This window comes from Hirsutella rhossiliensis, assembly GCF_020360975.1.
Source record: "Hirsutella rhossiliensis strain HR02 chromosome Unknown scaffold00004, whole genome shotgun sequence".
In the NCBI taxonomy this organism is placed as follows: Eukaryota; Fungi; Ascomycota; class Sordariomycetes; order Hypocreales; family Ophiocordycipitaceae; genus Hirsutella; species Hirsutella rhossiliensis.
In genome coordinates this window covers 4,232,643-4,249,395 of record NW_025408670.1, presented here as the reverse complement: position 1 = coordinate 4,249,395, position 16,753 = coordinate 4,232,643, and the positions used below count along the sequence as shown (strand labels likewise).

Here is a 16,753-nt window from a genome sequence, read left to right as displayed (position 1 = left end):
ATTAGCGGAGCTAGCCGACTAAATTTCGATTAGCCGACCCTACCTAAGAGCGACCTATACTAGTGCCCGGCCCGGTAACCGGATATTACCTGCCCTACTAACTAATAGACCGATAGGCCGACGCGGCCGCGGCTACGCGGTAGCGACGTAGGAGCCGTAGAAAATAAAGGCGCCCGCGAGTTAGGCCCTTAAAGAGAGACTATTACCTATAACCCTAGGCCTAGGCTAGCGAGCCTAGGCCGCGGCCGCTTAGGATAGTAGCGGCTATAGCCTAAGAGGGCCTATACTAAAATATAAATATATAGGAGAAGCCTATAGTAGCTAGCGTAAATTTCCTATATACTACTACTATAACCTCGTTTAAGGCGGACCTATACTAAAAGAAGGGAGGGTTTTCTCTTAAGTACTTTAGTTTTTCCCTTTTATTTAATATTAAAGTTTTAAATACCTTTAGCTAGGTCCTTAGTATAATCTTAATAATAATAATATATTAACTATATTTATAGTAAGAATAAAATAAAGTAGCTTAAAGTCTATATCTTTTTTATATAAGCCCTTACTATTAAAATTCTTATAAATAGACTTACTTAAGAAAAGTAAAAAAGAAACTCCTTTAATACTATTATATATATAATATTAAATAACTAAAAACTATTAATAACTACTTAGACTATTATAATATTAAAAAGCCTAAGACTATTATAAAAGTTATATAATAGCTTAGTCTTTACTTATACCTATAGTATAAGGTATAACTTAATAGCTAGGAAGAATCTATAGTTTAGTTATACTTTATCTACTATATAATACTAAAGGAACTTATTATTAATATTATAAAAAGAAATAAAAAGATATTTAAAGTTATCTTAAAACTCTTATATAAAAGCCTTATCTATATAATTAATAACTACGTAGTACCTTATTAAGATATTAAGTAATAAGATATAGTATTTAAAGTTTATAATTAAAAGCTTAAGAACCTAAAAAAAGATTAGCTCTTTAAAAAAACTAATAAAGTAATAAAAGAAGCTAAATTTAATAAAAGTAAAGAAAAACTTCTTAAAGAGTTAAAGAAAATAGATAAGAAACCTAGATAGCCCGCGAAGGAGATCTTAGACTTAATAAAAGCCTTTAAAGAAATAAAGATTAACCTTACTTATTAGTAAAAGTAGATATTTAACTAGCTTAATAAGAAATAAAAATATATTAATAGTAAAGGCTACTTTTTAAGTTAAAAATAAAGAGGTAGTATAAATAATATCGGACTTTACTACTTATTTAATTAATATATATAGTTTTAGGTTATTACTTTTAACTAGCTTAAGAGATACTTTTATTATAGTAAAGAAAGATACTACCTTAATAAGTATAAGGTATACTCTTAGGACTATAAGATCGGATTTATAATATATAAAGTAGTAAATAAAACTCTTTACCTTAAAAGAAAAAATAATAAAAGTATAATTCCCTTAGTACTTATTAATAAGTTCTCTTAAATAGGTATATATATTTAAAGGCTTATTATATACTAAGTAAATATATAGCTAGACTTCTTTATATTACCGCTTATAAAATAAGTTAAAGCTATAGTTATTGCGAAGCATAGCTTAATTTTATAGTTCTCGGAGATATCCCTTAGTAAGAGGGACTAAGGAAGCTAAAAAATAGGTTTTAAGGAAGGAGCTAAAAAGAGGTATAGAGAGGAGGGTAGGGGTAAGAGGGGAAGTAGAAGTAGCGATAGCTTGCTATAGAGGTAGCGAGAGATAAGACGGATATACTAGCAACGGCTAGAAAGAAAGGGAAAAACTAGTAAAAAGCTCGGTAGTTAAAAGGATATTAGTAGCTTCTTTAAGTAGGATCTTCTTTATTAATTAAGATGCTAGATAGGTATAAAGAGGGGCGTTAGATAGAGGAAAGAAGGATAATTAAGGTAATATAGTAATTACTCCCCTACCTTTATTACTACCCCTATAAGAATTAAATCTCTCTGCCCTGCCTGTCCGACCCCTTACTTTTAATTTTGCCTTTATATATTTTTATATACTTCTTATATCTCTCTTCGCGAGAGTTATAAGCCTAGGAGGAATAGAATTCCTATACCTTCTAGCTACTATAAAAGGCACCTTTCTTATATCCCTTATAGCTCCCTTTTACCCCTCTTACTAAAAAAGCCGATTTTTAACTAACTTTTCTACCCCCTCTCTTATAATAATATCGAAAAACGATTCTTTTACTATCCTTATAGTTTATAAGACGATTCTTATAGAGCCCTAAGATTAAGATAAGTAAGTAAAGGAGCTATAGGCTCGTATAAATAATACTATCTATATTTAGTCTTCTTTAATAAGTAGGACCCTCTCGAGCCCCCTCTTTATCTTAGGGCAACGGAATTTATAGAGGGAGCTTCCCTCTTCTCCGAGCTAACCTCTATATAATAGAGAGCTTTTTCTACTACCTTAGGTAACTATAAGAGTTATCGTAAGGAATACCTTTACGAGACGAAGCTGCTAACTACTGCTCGTATAGTAATAACGGAATCCGTTAATACTATAAAGCTAATCTCTCTTTAAGAGGAAGAGACTCTTAAGTAGTAGCTTTTAAAGCTTAAGACCTTAATAGCTCCCTCGAGGGGCTATATAACTAACCGTATTAGGAAGACCTATATAGTATACCTAGGAGCTTTTTCTACTAGGAACCTACTAGCTTCTTTATAGCTAGCTAAGTAAGAAGAAATCCTTAAGGAAGCTAACTAATACTTCTTAATAAAAGCTCTTTCTAGCTAGTAGCTATAGGATATATCTCTACTAATAAAGCCTATTAGTAACGGTTACTCGACTATCTTTTAAGAAGCTAGCTAGGAACTAAATAAAGAAGCTGCTTAAGTATAATAATAAGCAGTCTTATTCCTTCGTAGCTAGCACTCGACCTAGACGGCTCGACTTACTGCCCCTATAACTGCTGCAGCCCCTATTACTATGGCTCCTACTACTGCTGCTACTACGGCTGTTGCTCCTTTAGCTCCTCCTCCCTCGAGAGTATTAATACCGTCTTTAACGGCTGCCCCGGTCCCGGCCCTAGCTACGCCTACTGCTCTAGGCCCGGTCCCGTTAGTTAGACCGGCCCGACTAGTCCCCTAATAGACCTTTTAGTCCGTTAGTCGAAAAATTAAGGAACTAGTCGAAATCAAACCTCGTTAAAATCAGCAATAAGGGGTAAAAAGGGGGGGTTTTTAAGTAGACCTTCCGGAAAGAGATAAGGACTCCTCGAAGAGACAACGTATAAGGAGGAATCGACCTACCTACTAAGCATATAAAAAGCCCTATTAGCTAGAAGACTACTAATAGTTCCTTAAGGAAAACCGACTTAAAGGAATTAACCCTTTAAAGAGGCTATAAGAAATAGTATAATAGTCTCTTAAGGAGGACCCCTCGTTATAGAAGAAGATAGACGAGATTCGGGTTACTAAGAAATAGTAACTAATAACGCCGCTGCCCTTATTCGAGCCGTAAATTTAAGGAAATATCGTTAGCCTTTATCTTCCTTATAGATTAATAAGGCTAAGACTAACTATTAGGACCCTCCGACTATCCCTTATAAAAATCAGCTATCCTTAACTCTAGTGCTTCCCTTAATATCTATAATATACTCTTACGATTCCGGTCCTTTAAGAAGGCATAGAGGAAATACCTTATTACCGGGGAATTAACCGTACGGATAAAGGGATATAGAAGGGTGAATTTTACGATAAAATTACCTAATAGATCTATATAAATTCTTTAAAGAAAAAGGGTAGCTTTTTACCCTCGATTTTTAATAAGCTTAATTTCCTTCCGCTTTCTTTAAGAGGAAGGAATCTTCTAGGATATAACGTCTAAACCTATAAGGCTAGTCTAAAAGAATTAGACTATTAGGCTTATCGAGGAAAAATTCGGTTAATTTATTCTCGAATTCCGACCTATCCTTAAGAAGGAACTACTTAAGAAGTTAGCTTTCCCTACTAGGAGGAATAGGTCTACTATAAAGGACCCTCTTTTAGTAGCCTAAGGAGACGGTCTTCTTTAGTACGCACGACTTAGTTACCTAGGCCCCCTAGCTTTATATAAGCTAGGCTAATAATAAGGCGTACGAATAAGGGGCCTAAAGACCGTCGAATACGAATACTACGGCTAAGAAAAGACTAGGAGACGAATTTCTAGACGAACCCCTTTATAGCCGGACTAGCTATATAAGGAAATTTAAGTTAACTAAACTAATATCTCTAAGGATTAAGAAAGCTTTATTAGGGTAATGTTTTTTATAGACGCTTTTTTAGGGATAGTTTTCCTTTATTTCCTATAGACCTACCTAAGTAAGTATAACTAGTCTACCCTTTAAGACTTTATTAACTAGATAAAATCCTACTTTAGCTACGAGGTAAAGGAGATACGGTCTAATAGAGAGCTATTTACGAAGGATATCTTAAATTAGCTTCGAAAAAGGGGTATTTTACCCCTCCCGTTAGTACTAAATACCTAGGCCTAGAACGGAGGGGTAGAAAGATTAGGGGGTACTATAATAAAAAGGGCCCGTACGATAAGACTTACTATAAAGCTTCCTTATAACCTTTAGAGGGAAGTTATTAAGACCGCCTATTACCTTTAGAACTAGACCCCTTAAGACCTTAAGGACCCTAGAGGGACTACCTAAGGAATAAACTAGAAATCCCCCCTTAAGCTCTTTATAAAGAAAAGGGCCTCGCTAGCTTACCTTTATACCTATAGCTATAAAGTATACGCTATAACTACCGATATATAGCTAAAAAGGAAGAAGAAAAGAAAGCTTAATCCTAGAGCCTTTATTAGTTACCTTATTAGCTATAATTCTATAAATATCTTCCGGATTTAGATTCCTCTTTTATAGAAGGTTATTTCGACTAGGGATATAATTTTCGATAAATCTAGCTTCTTTAACGGAAAGAGGGATTAATAGCCCCTCTTACTCTTATAACGTTAGCTAATTTAGAAGATTTAAATTCCCCCTTCCTAATAGTCTTAAGAAGAGGTCTTAAACGAGGAAACGGAAGAAGAAACTAACGTCGAAGTAGTTAAAGATAACGCTAATATTAAAGTAGTCGAGGATAACGCTAACTTTAAAGAAGAAGAGGAAGCTACTAAATTAAATAATCTAAAAAAAGGAGACTATAGGAAAGCGGTAGAGCTAGAATACGCTTACCTTCCTATGCCTCCTCTTATAAAATAAGAAGAAGATCTAAAAGTAGCTTTTTTAGTTAGTCTTCCTATCTTAACCCTTAAGGGGGTAAGAAAGGCACCTCTCTTAAAAGATTACCTAGCTGCTTTTTTATCCTTGCTTTAAGAAGTAAAGAAAGGTATAAGGCCCGATATAAAAGAAGACTAACCTCTCCTTTATTTCGATCGTTTTTCCGACTTTTATCTAACGCTAATAAAAGACGGTTCCTATAAAGCGTTTATAGTAGGCCGGCTTTTTAAGCTATAGCTATTAGTAAGGAAGGTATATAAAAGAGACCTCTTAGACCTACTAGTAAACTAAAAGCAGCTAGAAAAACACCCCTTTAAAGACTAGTTTTTCTAGGCCTAAAAAGACTACCTAGCTTTATATAAAGAGATAGGGTCTTTCGAAGAGGTCCTTAAGGAAAAAGTAAGAGGAAAATAGGTCCCTAGCTATAAAATAAGAGCGCTACTAAGAGGTACGGGCTAATAAAGCACTTAGGTACGTAGTACTAATATATTAGTAGGGTATTAGTAGGGAATTATACCTACCCCGCTTATATATTATAGACTACTCGCTACTCTAACTAAAGAGAAGAAATCTCTTTTCTTATAAGCTTTAGTTTTATAATAAGGAGAATATAATATATATAGCGTAATACCTCTAGCTATCTCTACTACCTAACTAATTATACTATAATATATATTCCCTTATAATTTCTAAAGCTTTTCTTTTTAATTACTTAGTAAAGATAGCTACTTAAAGAAGACTACGTAACGCTCTTATAGCGCGATATAGTAATTAACTAGTTAAGGCCTCTTTATTATATATATTAGGTATCTACTTAAGAGATAAAGAACCGGAAGATATATCCTTAGAATAAACCCCTATTATAGATAATATTCTAACTATATCGAAGATATCGCTACCTATAAGCGTAAGACTATCGACTTATAAAGAAAAGCTTATAGCTCTATAAGCGCGTATTAAGGAGCTAAAGGAGATAAAACGCCTATAAGACCGCGTTATATAATTAAAGGAGGAAATTACTAAACGTACCGGCGCTATTACTATTTATTTAGGAAAGCGTTAATAGTCCTACTCCCTTAAATCGGACGGTAGTCGCGGTAGTAAGGTTAAGATTAAAAATATCGCTTAATTATCTTAACTTACTAATATATAGAAACGTCTAAACTAGACTTATAACTTAGAGGACGCCTTTAAGGCAGCGCCTAGACGTTTTTATTATAATAAAACGAAGATCCTTTATATAGTAAATTATATATATAGCGATTATAAAGTAAGATAGCGCTAATACCTTATAGAATAAACGCCGATTAACTAAACTAAATATAGTATAGATTAGGTATACTTTAAAGAATAGATACTTATCCTAATTAAGGATACTATAAATAAAGAGATATTATTAGCGATATAATTAAAGGAGGCTCGCTAACGAGAAAGCTAGTCCCTCTTAGAGTTTAGCTTATACCTTAACTCCTTAGAGAGGTATTTCGAACGCTTATTAAAAAAGGCGCGTACTCTTATATTTTTTACTAAGCTAGAGCTATAACTTTAAGACTAAATTAACTTTTATTTAATACCTATTTATACCTATTAATAGGAAGAGCTTATATAAGTCGCTTAACGATATTAAGATACTACTATTAATAAGAGGCGACGTACTAATACTACTTCTACCCTTAAAGGAACTAGGAATAGAAGTAGTACTATACCCTAAGGTAGTATATATAGGGGAAGAAATTAAAAAGGCTAATAAGCTAAGCCGAATTATTAAAGAAATACTACTAATTTAACCGATAACTAGTAAGCTAGTAATATACTTACTAAGGGCTAAACTAAGGGACGTTATTAAGGAAGAAGATCTTTTACTTAATCGGGAATTATATATTTCTAATATAATAAGCCGGGATACTTATCTATAAAATATATTAATTCTTTAAAGGTAAAAACCCTAGTAAAGACTCTTAGACTTAATACTATAAAATAAGGAAAAGGTAAGATATTAAGGTAAACGCCTCTCCTTTAGTAAACTTAATACTTATAGGATAGTTACTTAAAACTCTTATAACGATATTAAAGCGAAACCTTATTAAAGTCCCTATATACTTAGATACTTATAGTACCGTTAACCTTATAAATATATACTTTACCTAATAATAGGGATTACTATAAGTAGCGCTATTATACCCTAAGTTATTAAGGCTTAGTAATAGTAAGGTAAGGGAGTATAAAGTATAGTTAGTACTACTTTAAATAATAGATATAAGAGGCACTAAAAAGATAATTACTTATTTCTATATTAATACTAATAAGTTAACGCTAAACGATTAAGTACTAATCCTTTTATTAGTTACTACCTTAAAGGATAAACGTATTTATATTATCTTATAGAAATAATAATAGTAGTTTAAGTATTACTTAAGTAGCGAAACCCTATAAAATCCCTATAGATTCCTTTAAGAATATAGGAATAAGGTAAGGGTATATATAATAGCGCTTAACCCTAAGCTAATCCCGCTACTAGATAAAGATAAAGATAAAGGGATTTTATAGGAAGAATAGGCCGAAATCCTATTAACTCTCTACTAGTTTAAAGATACTTTCTTAGCTAATAAATCCGACTTATTACTAGCTAGAAAGGGGACGGATTACTTAATTAATTTAATCCTTAATATAAAACCCCCTTATAGACCGATTTACCCTTTATTATAAAGGGAACTCTAAGTATTACGCGACTAGATCTAAGATATAATAAAAAGGAAAATAATCTAAGAGTTAAAGAGCTTAGCTAGGGCGCTTATTCTTTTCGTTTTAAAGAAAGATAGTACCTTATAGCTATATATAAACTATTAAGGACTTAACTAAGTTATATAAAAGAATCGGTACCTTTTACCCCTTATTTTAAAGATTATTAACTATTATTAAGGAGCTAAGTATTTTTCTAAGATTAATATATAAAATATATATTAACGTATTTAAATTTAAGAAGGAGATAAATAAAAGACCGCTTTTTAAACGTATTATAGATATTTCGAATACCTAGTAATACCCTTTAGACTTACTAACGTACTAGCTATATTTTAGAGCTATATCTATTAAGCACTTAAGGGCTTATAGATATAATCTATATAGTTTACCTTAATAATATCCTTATATATTTTAAGATAAGAGAAGGATATACTAAATACTTAGGATAAGTAATAGAAAGGCTAAGGGCTATAGAGCTCTATATAAAACTATCGAAGTATATCTTTTATTAATAGTTAGTTAAGTTCTTTAGGTTTATTTTATCTATTAATAAGGTATTAATAGACCTTTAATAGGTAGAGGTAATAGCTTAATAGCCTAAACCTATAACTTATTATAATATTTAGGTTTTTCTTAGGTTCTATAATTTTTACTAACGATTTATATATAGGTACTTAGGAGTTATAGCGCCCTTAACTATATTACTAAAGGGGAATAAGAATAAAAAGAAGCTAGGGAGTATAGAGCTAAACCTTACTAAAAGGGTAGCGTTTTAGGCTCTTAAGGATACTTTTTAAGGAGCTATACTCCTTTAATATTATAATCTAGAAAGACGTATTTATATTAAAATAGATATATTATAATTCGCGATAGTAAGGATTATCTCTTAACCTAATAACGAAAGGTACTACTATCCGATCGTATTTTAGTTAAGGAAGTTTACTAGAGCTAAACTTAATTATAGAGTTCTAGACTAAGAACTATTCGCTATTATTAAGTTATTTAAATACTAGTAATATTATATCGAAGGGGTAGCGTATAAAGTAAAGGTATTATTAGACTACTATAACCTTTAGACGTTTATATACTAGACCTCCTTAAATAGGAGGTAAGTAAGATAATATATATATTTAGTACTATTTAACTTTATAATTAAGTATTATATAGGTAAATTAAACCTAGTAAACGCGCTATTAAGAATACCTAGATATAAAAGTAAGAAGCCCTTATTTATAGAATTATTACTAGAGCTATAAGCGAAGCTAGCTACTATTAATACTATATCTATATAGAGAAATAATAAGGTATTTTTATAGGTAAAGAGATACTTAACCTTAAGTTAATATAAGTATAGTAAAGTGCTTTTATATAAGGAAAATATATAAGCTTATCTATAGTAAAACTATAATATTTTAGGCTTAAGACCTAAACGATTAGCTAATTAAGCTAAAGAGAGAGCTAGTTATAAATAGTTACTCTTAAGAAAGACCGCTAAAAAAGCAGCCTACTATATAAAGGTTTATATAGTAGAAGTTTTAAAACCGCTACTAGAGTTACTAAAACGTACTTAGTCGGTTAACGTAGCGATAAGTAAGCTAAAAGAGACTAAAGACTTCTTAAAAAGAAAGGGTTTTTAATAAGTACGCTTAGATAGACTACTACTATAGAAAGGTCGTATTATAGTACCTCTAAAGGTAGCCTTATAGTAAGAGCTAATATAGCTCTTTTATAACGATCTATTAATAAGATACTTTAGCTCTTAATATATTAGCGAACTACTAATAAGGAACTTTTACTAGGATAGAATAATAAAAGATATAAATAAATATGTTTAGTTATACCTAGTAAATTAAGGTATAGTATCTAAGAGGCATCGCCCTTATAGTACTATATAATTATTACTATATCCTATATAACTATAAGAAGAATTATTAATAGACTTTACTATAGGTCTACCTAAAGTATAGTATAATAAATAAGATATTAATACGATCTTAGTAATCGTAGACTAATATACTAAGTATTACCTCTTCTTTCCTATCTCTAAGATAATAATAGCTCCGGAGCTAGTAGAATTATTTTATTACTAAGTTAAATTAATATATAGACCTTCGAAAGGTATTATCTTAGATAGAGGGTCCTTATTTATAAGTGGGTTTTAGTTAGATCTTTATTTTATCTTATAAGTAAAATATAAGCTATTAATAGTATTTTACTTATAAACTAATAGGTAAATAAAATAAATAAACTAAGCTATATAGTACTACTTAAGATACTTTACTAACTTAGAATAAACTAACTAAGCGTTACTCCTATATATTACTTAATTTATATATAATAATATAAAGAACGCAATAACTAAGTTATTACTTAATAAAGTATTAATAGGTTACTAACTAAACTTCTATATTAATATTAAGGACGATATTATTTAGAGGGGGGTATCTAAAGTAAGAGTAAGAGTTACTAGGCTATAAGAGCTATAAAAGAGGCTTAAGGAATACTAGGAAAAAGCTATTAAATCGTAAGTAAAATACTACGATTTAAGGCACTAACCGCTTATACTAAAAGTAAGAGACCTTATAGTACTATCGATAAAGAACTTACGCCTTAAGGATAAAAAAAGAAAACTCTTACCTAAGTATATTAGACTATTTTAGGTCTTATAAGCTATTAGAAAGTAAGTATATTATCTTATACTCCCTAAGAAGTACTTATATCTTTATAACGTTTTCTATATTAGTCTCTTAGAGCTATAAAAGGGGTATAAAGGAACTTAAAGAGATAGCGAAACCTTATTAATACTAGACTTAAAGGACGACGAAAGCGAATAAGAAGTCTAAGAGATTAAAGACTAAAAGAGATCTAAGAATAATACCTTTTTCCTTATTAAATAGAAAGGATAGCTAGCTAAGTATAACTAATAGGTTAATACTAAAGATATAGCGAATAGCTAAGACCTTATTAAAGAATATACTACTCGCTTAATTAGGAAAAAAAAGTATAAGACTAAGTAAGGTAAGGAAACTTATTAGTATAAAGAGGCGCTACTAAATTAGTAATAAATCCCTATTAAATCGCTACTAACTTATTAATATATTAGCACGCCTAAACGTCCTATAACTATATATAAAATAGTAAAATAAGAAAATAAGGGAAAACTATTTATACTACCTATTAAATATTATTAAGGAAAATAAAACTAAACTATAACTCTATTAAAACCTTAATAATAAAGGAGAAAAGGATAGTTATAACTAAATAAAAGAAAGATAAGACCTATCTATTACTTCCGATTACCCCTCTTCTTCGCCGGCGTAGTAGGAACTAACTAAGGCGCCTCCTTTACTATACTAAATACCTTTAAAAATACTAAAACTACCCTATCCTCCGCTCCTTCCTTATCTTCTACGTTAAGACCTATCTCTATTAGTATAGCACTTACCTTAGCCTTAGTAAATAGTAAGGCGTGCTACTAAGAAGTATAGCCTATATTACTATCGATAAAGTAGAGTTTTACCTAGGATTCCTAGGCTTAGTACTCCGGGCTTATATAGGCGATATTAAATAAGGGCGCGGGGTTAAGGTAAATAATAAGCTTACGGCGCTTATTAATTAGCGTATAGTAGTCGGCATGCTCGACCTAGCGTATTATTAAGCGGTCGCTAATAAAAGGGTCGGATAAAACTTACGATAATAGACTTCTATATACCTATAGTCCTAAAGGACTTATAATAGGCCGTCTTAGCGGCGTCGAAAGCCTTAGCTAAATACTATACTATAATAGTAAGACGGCGCCGATTACCCTCCTTAAAAATAAGCATGCCTATATTTAAGCTATTATCCTTAGTATCCTTATTACCGGTCTTTAGCTTATTAAGCTCGCGTAGGTACTTAACGATAGCGACTATATTAGCTTAGTCGCTAAATATAAGAGTAGCGGCCTTAAGAAAAATTAGCTTATTAATTATAATATTTAAGTTAATAGGAAACTTACTTAATTATAGGTCGCGGTATATTTATAGTACTACTTATAGCGCGTTAAGGAAACCCCTAAGAAAATATAGCTAATCGAGAGTACCTTAATAGGCTTAAGCTTAGTTATACTATACTCCTTAACGACCGTCCTAAAATAATATATATACTAAAGCTTATAAGGGATAACCTCCTAGGCCCTAACTAAGCGGACTTTAGCCTTAGATTAGGTACGCTTCTTTATAAGAGCGCGACCGCCTTATACCGCCGCCTAGGTGCCCTCGTTCCTAGCGCCGCCGTTCTTAGGTTTATTAGTAGGAGGAGTTAGATCGCGGCCGTCTTTATTATTACCGTTATCGTTATCTTAGCCTTTATTTAGCTAGGCCTTATCGTTAATATTAGCCTACTCGTTCTAAGGAGCGGCTTAAGCGATAATCTCTTATTAGCTAGAGCCGCCCTATTAAGATAGAGTAGCTAGGTTATTAGTACTTATATAAGAGCGCTTAGGCACGATCTCCTTACTAGTATTAATATCGCTAATAAGGGTAATAGACTTATAAGTTTCCTAGCTAATAAAGGTAAGCTTATTAGTAGTTAGAGTTAAGGTATTTAGTAGGGTAATAAGGGCACGACCCTTACTAATATTAGGTCTTAGACTAAAAGTCTCCTAGGACTAGGATTCCCTTATACCTTTCTTAGCTTTCTTCGCTAAGGGGGAACTAGCGTTACTATAAGACCTCTAGGCTAATCGCTTATACTTTAAGGGCGAACCCGCCGCTACTTACTCTTATATATAGTATAGGAATTCGGCGTTATAGCTCTTTATTTTCTTTAGCGTAAAAAGTATTATCGTTAATAAATTATTAATAAAAAGTAATATAAAAAGGTATAAGGGATTAATAAAAAAAGGTATAAAACTTTATAGTAATCGTAAGTAAGAGAGTTAAAAAAGAAAAGAAAATAAAAGAAGTAAGAGATATATATATATACTCTTTATATTATAGTTATATAACTAATATATAAGCGATACTATAACGGTTACTTAGCGGTAACTATTAGTACTATAACTATTAATATTATAGAGCGTAGACTAATATATACTTATATAGGTATATATATATAATATATAACCGAAACTACCTCTCTTTTTAACCGAATATATATAGTATAGTAGAAGTAATATATATTAAAGATATAGCTAAGATATCTATATAAGAGGGGAGATAATTATAAGAGCGCTACTAAGAGGTATAGGCTAATAAAGTACTTAGGTATATAGTACTAATATATTAGTAGGGTATTAGTAGGGAATTATACCTACCCCGCTTATATATGTAACGGTCTCAACTGAGTGTGTTGACAACTAGCTGAGCGACTGCGACGAGTATCCTAAAGCTAAGGAGAAAAGAAGAAGAAAAGAAAAGAAAGGAAAGCTCTCGAAGATGGCACGAGCTTATAAGCGGAGCTCCGGTGGGTCTTGTCGAGAGCGGAGCCGAGACCCTCACGGGCTCAGCCCGTTACAATAACCCCTCCTTCCCTCCCCGTTTCGATCGTTTCGATTGGGGTGGTTTCGATCCAACTTTCCCATGAACTTCTTCATACCTAGCCAGTGCTATTGTGTCTGCGACGTACTTGACTGGCTCCACGTCGGACCTATCCATCCGACCCATTTCACCAACACTTTCCACTCTCTCCGACTTTCTTCCTGTCCAGAATCTCTTCCACTTCCCACAGCTCGCCATCGTCCGTCAAAATGGCCGGTGGGCGGTAGTCATCCGACGTCTGTGACGGTAGCGGATCGTCCGCTGCTAAGCGTAAGAGCGACACGTGGAACACGTTGTGTATTCCGGAGGCGTGTCCAGCCTGCACGCGTGTGACCCAATGGTCTCCAGGACGGTGTACTTGGCCGACAGCCAATCGAGCTTCTTGGATGGCCGATTGGATCGGATGTTGCGAAGTCGCAGCCATACCTTGTCTCAGGCTTGAACTGGTCTGACGGCTGTCTTCGCGAATTGGCGTTCTTCTCTTGCTGCTCTTGCGCTGACGCAATTGCCGCCTGGGCCCATTCCGTTGCCTCTCGAAATCGTTGCACAATGCTTTCAGCCCTGGTCACTGGGGACCTTCCGTCCGTCCGTAACTTCTCCTTGACTTGTATCGGGTCAACATGATACCCATGCGTGATAAAGAACGGGCTCAGGCCTGTCGACGTCGAGTTGTGATTGTTGATGGCCATCATGGCCGCTGGCAACAGCTCTTCCCAGTTATCCTGAGCATAAGCAGCAAAGATCCTCAGATATCTCTCGACTTCCTGATTCGCCCTTTCTGTTGCACCGTCAGTCTCGGGATGCCACGCCGTAGACAATCTTTGCTTCACGCGTAGCAGCTCGCAGAGCCTCTGCCATAGTCTACTGGTGAATTGCGTGCCACGGTCAGTGACGATCGCGCGCGGCACGCCATGGTGTTGCACCACGTTCCGTAGCAATGCTCTGGCCGTCGTCTCGGCCGTGATGTCCTTCAATGACTCAAGAACGACACTTTTGGACAGTCTGTCCGTCACGACCATAAGGTTGGTCGAACCGTTCGACTTGGTTGGTGGCAGGTCTGTCACAAAGTCAATTGACAGCTCCGACCAGATCCTGTCTGGAATAGGTAGCGGCTTCAATAAACCGCGACGCTTCTCTCGCCAAATGTTGCTTCGGCCACACACATCACAATTTCTCACAAATTGACGCACGTCTGAATCGAGGCCTGGCCAATAAAACTTGCGGCTCAACAAGGACTTCAGCATGTCCCGTCCGGGGTGTCCTGCAAGCGTTGAGTCATGCGTCTCCTGCATAAGCCGCGTGCGCAGGGGTTCGTGGTTCGGCACCCAAATTCGCTCTCGCCAGCAGAGCCGCTGTCCATCGTCAATCGAGCATTCCGAGAGCATCACGGGCAGTCCCCAATGCGACGGCAGACGCCTCTCGCCTTGCTGTACGGCCTTTCGGATGAGCCAATAACGATTGTGCTTCTTGACACCTTCGTCCCATAACTTCTGCAGTTCCGGGTCCGAGAAAGGGTTTTCGATTGAGTCGTCTTGGTCAGTTGTTGCGTCATCGGGTTGATCCGTGTCGCCCTTGGTGACATAACCGCTCTTGACTTTTGTCACCAGGCCACCCTTGTTACGTTGCAGCAGCTGAACACGTCGTCCTTGCAACCGATCATCTTCGGCGCTGTGCGGCATGTCCTGTTCTCGTCGAGACAGCGTGTCCGGTACGACGGCTTCTTTGCCCGGTCGATGCTTGATGGTGAAGCTGTACCGCGATAGCGTCTCAGCCCATCGCGCCTGACGTTCACTCAGTTGCTGCTTCTTGGTGAAGTAACGGAGGTTGAGATGATCCGTCAAAACGGTAAAGGACTTCACACTCCTCAATTCGGCGTCCCAATGCTCAAGGCAGCGAATGATCGCCAGCAGCTCTTTATCGTGGATTGGGTAGTTGCACTCCGCCGGTGCGTTTTCTTTGAGAAGAAGGCCACAGGCCGCATGATGCCGTCATCGCCCTTTGCGAGCGCCCCTCCTGTGACATAACCGGATGAATCCGTCTCCACAATCGTCTCTCTATCCGGATCCCATTGCGCAAGGACCGGCGCACTGGTCAGAAGAGCCTTCAACTCCTCGAAGGCCTTGTCGCACTCCTTCGACCACGCAAACACCGCATCCTTCTTTGTTAACGCCGTTAGAGGCGCGGCGATGTTGGAGAATCTGGGAATGAATTGCCGGTAATAGTTGGCAAACCCCAGAAAGCTTCTGACGCCTTTGACAGAACGGGGTCGCTGCCACTGCTGAATTGCCTGCACCTTCTCCGGGTCCACGCGGATACCTTTCCGGCTTCGACGATGAAGCCCAGGTACTTGACACTCTTTGCCTCAAAGTCACACTTGTCGATATCAATCTGCAGGCCTGCATCTCGCAGTCGAGCAAGGACCTGCCTGACTTTGTTGCGATGATCTGCGAGCGAACCGCTCGAGTAGATCAAGATGTCGTCAATGTAAGCGGAACAGAACTCGTCGAGGAAATCTCGCAACGTGTGGTTTATGTAACGCTGAAACGTTGCGGGAGCACCCGTCAACCCGAATGGCGTGACAAGCCATTCGTAGAGTCCGTAACGTGTTCTGAATGCTGTCTTCCACTCGTCTCCCTCCTCGACGCGAATCTTGTGAAATGCTGCGATAACGTCAAGTTTGGTGAGCCACTTGGCCTTGGACAGCGACCGCAAAGTTTCCTCGATCAACGGCAAGGGATATCGGTCTTTCTTGGTGATCGCATTCAATCCTCGATAGTCCACGCAAAGCGCAGACCACCACCGGGCTTCCTCACGAACAAAACTGGTGCTGACGCTGGAGAACTACTTGCTCGAATGAAACCCTTGTCGAGTAGCTCAGTGAGAGTCTTTCGCAGAACAATGAGCTCTTCTCGTGACATGCCGTACAATGGTCCCACGGCGGTTCTTTCTCCTTGTCATCAGGACCTCTCTCTAACTGAATCTTGTGATCACACCCCGGACGACGCGGTGGGAGTTGGTCCGCTTGGTCGCGGTCGAAGACGGATAGGTACTCGTGGTAGTGACGGGGCAGCTTCTCTCTCGGGTCTGACTTCTTCCTCGAGTCAATGCCTTCTCAATGTCTTTCAGGCTTGCGGCGAAGATCCGCACTCCATCGTCTCGATGCTTGAACTTTCTTGCTCGGCGAACCATTCCGGCGAACACGAACGCCGCCTGTCCTCGTATGTTGCACCGTTCCT

The 16,753-nt window shown here is 36.1% G+C and overlaps 1 protein-coding gene across 1 annotated transcript; it reads right to left on the bottom strand.

The window, feature by feature from the left end:
- Positions 1–13,781: 13,781 nt before the first annotated feature.
- Positions 13,782–16,435, bottom strand: HRG_04720 (reverse transcriptase (RNA-dependent DNA polymerase) domain-containing protein; the record flags this gene model as incomplete). Its single annotated transcript, XM_044863191.1, has 9 exons — positions 13,782–13,943; positions 14,027–14,239; positions 14,411–14,629; positions 14,708–14,778; positions 14,821–15,266; positions 15,318–15,471; positions 15,543–15,675; positions 15,834–16,265; positions 16,331–16,435. 9 exons carry the CDS (start codon positions 16,433–16,435, stop codon positions 13,782–13,784), a joined length of 1,935 nt encoding a protein of 644 aa, XP_044721805.1.
- Between the last annotated feature and the right edge of the window lie 318 nt (positions 16,436–16,753).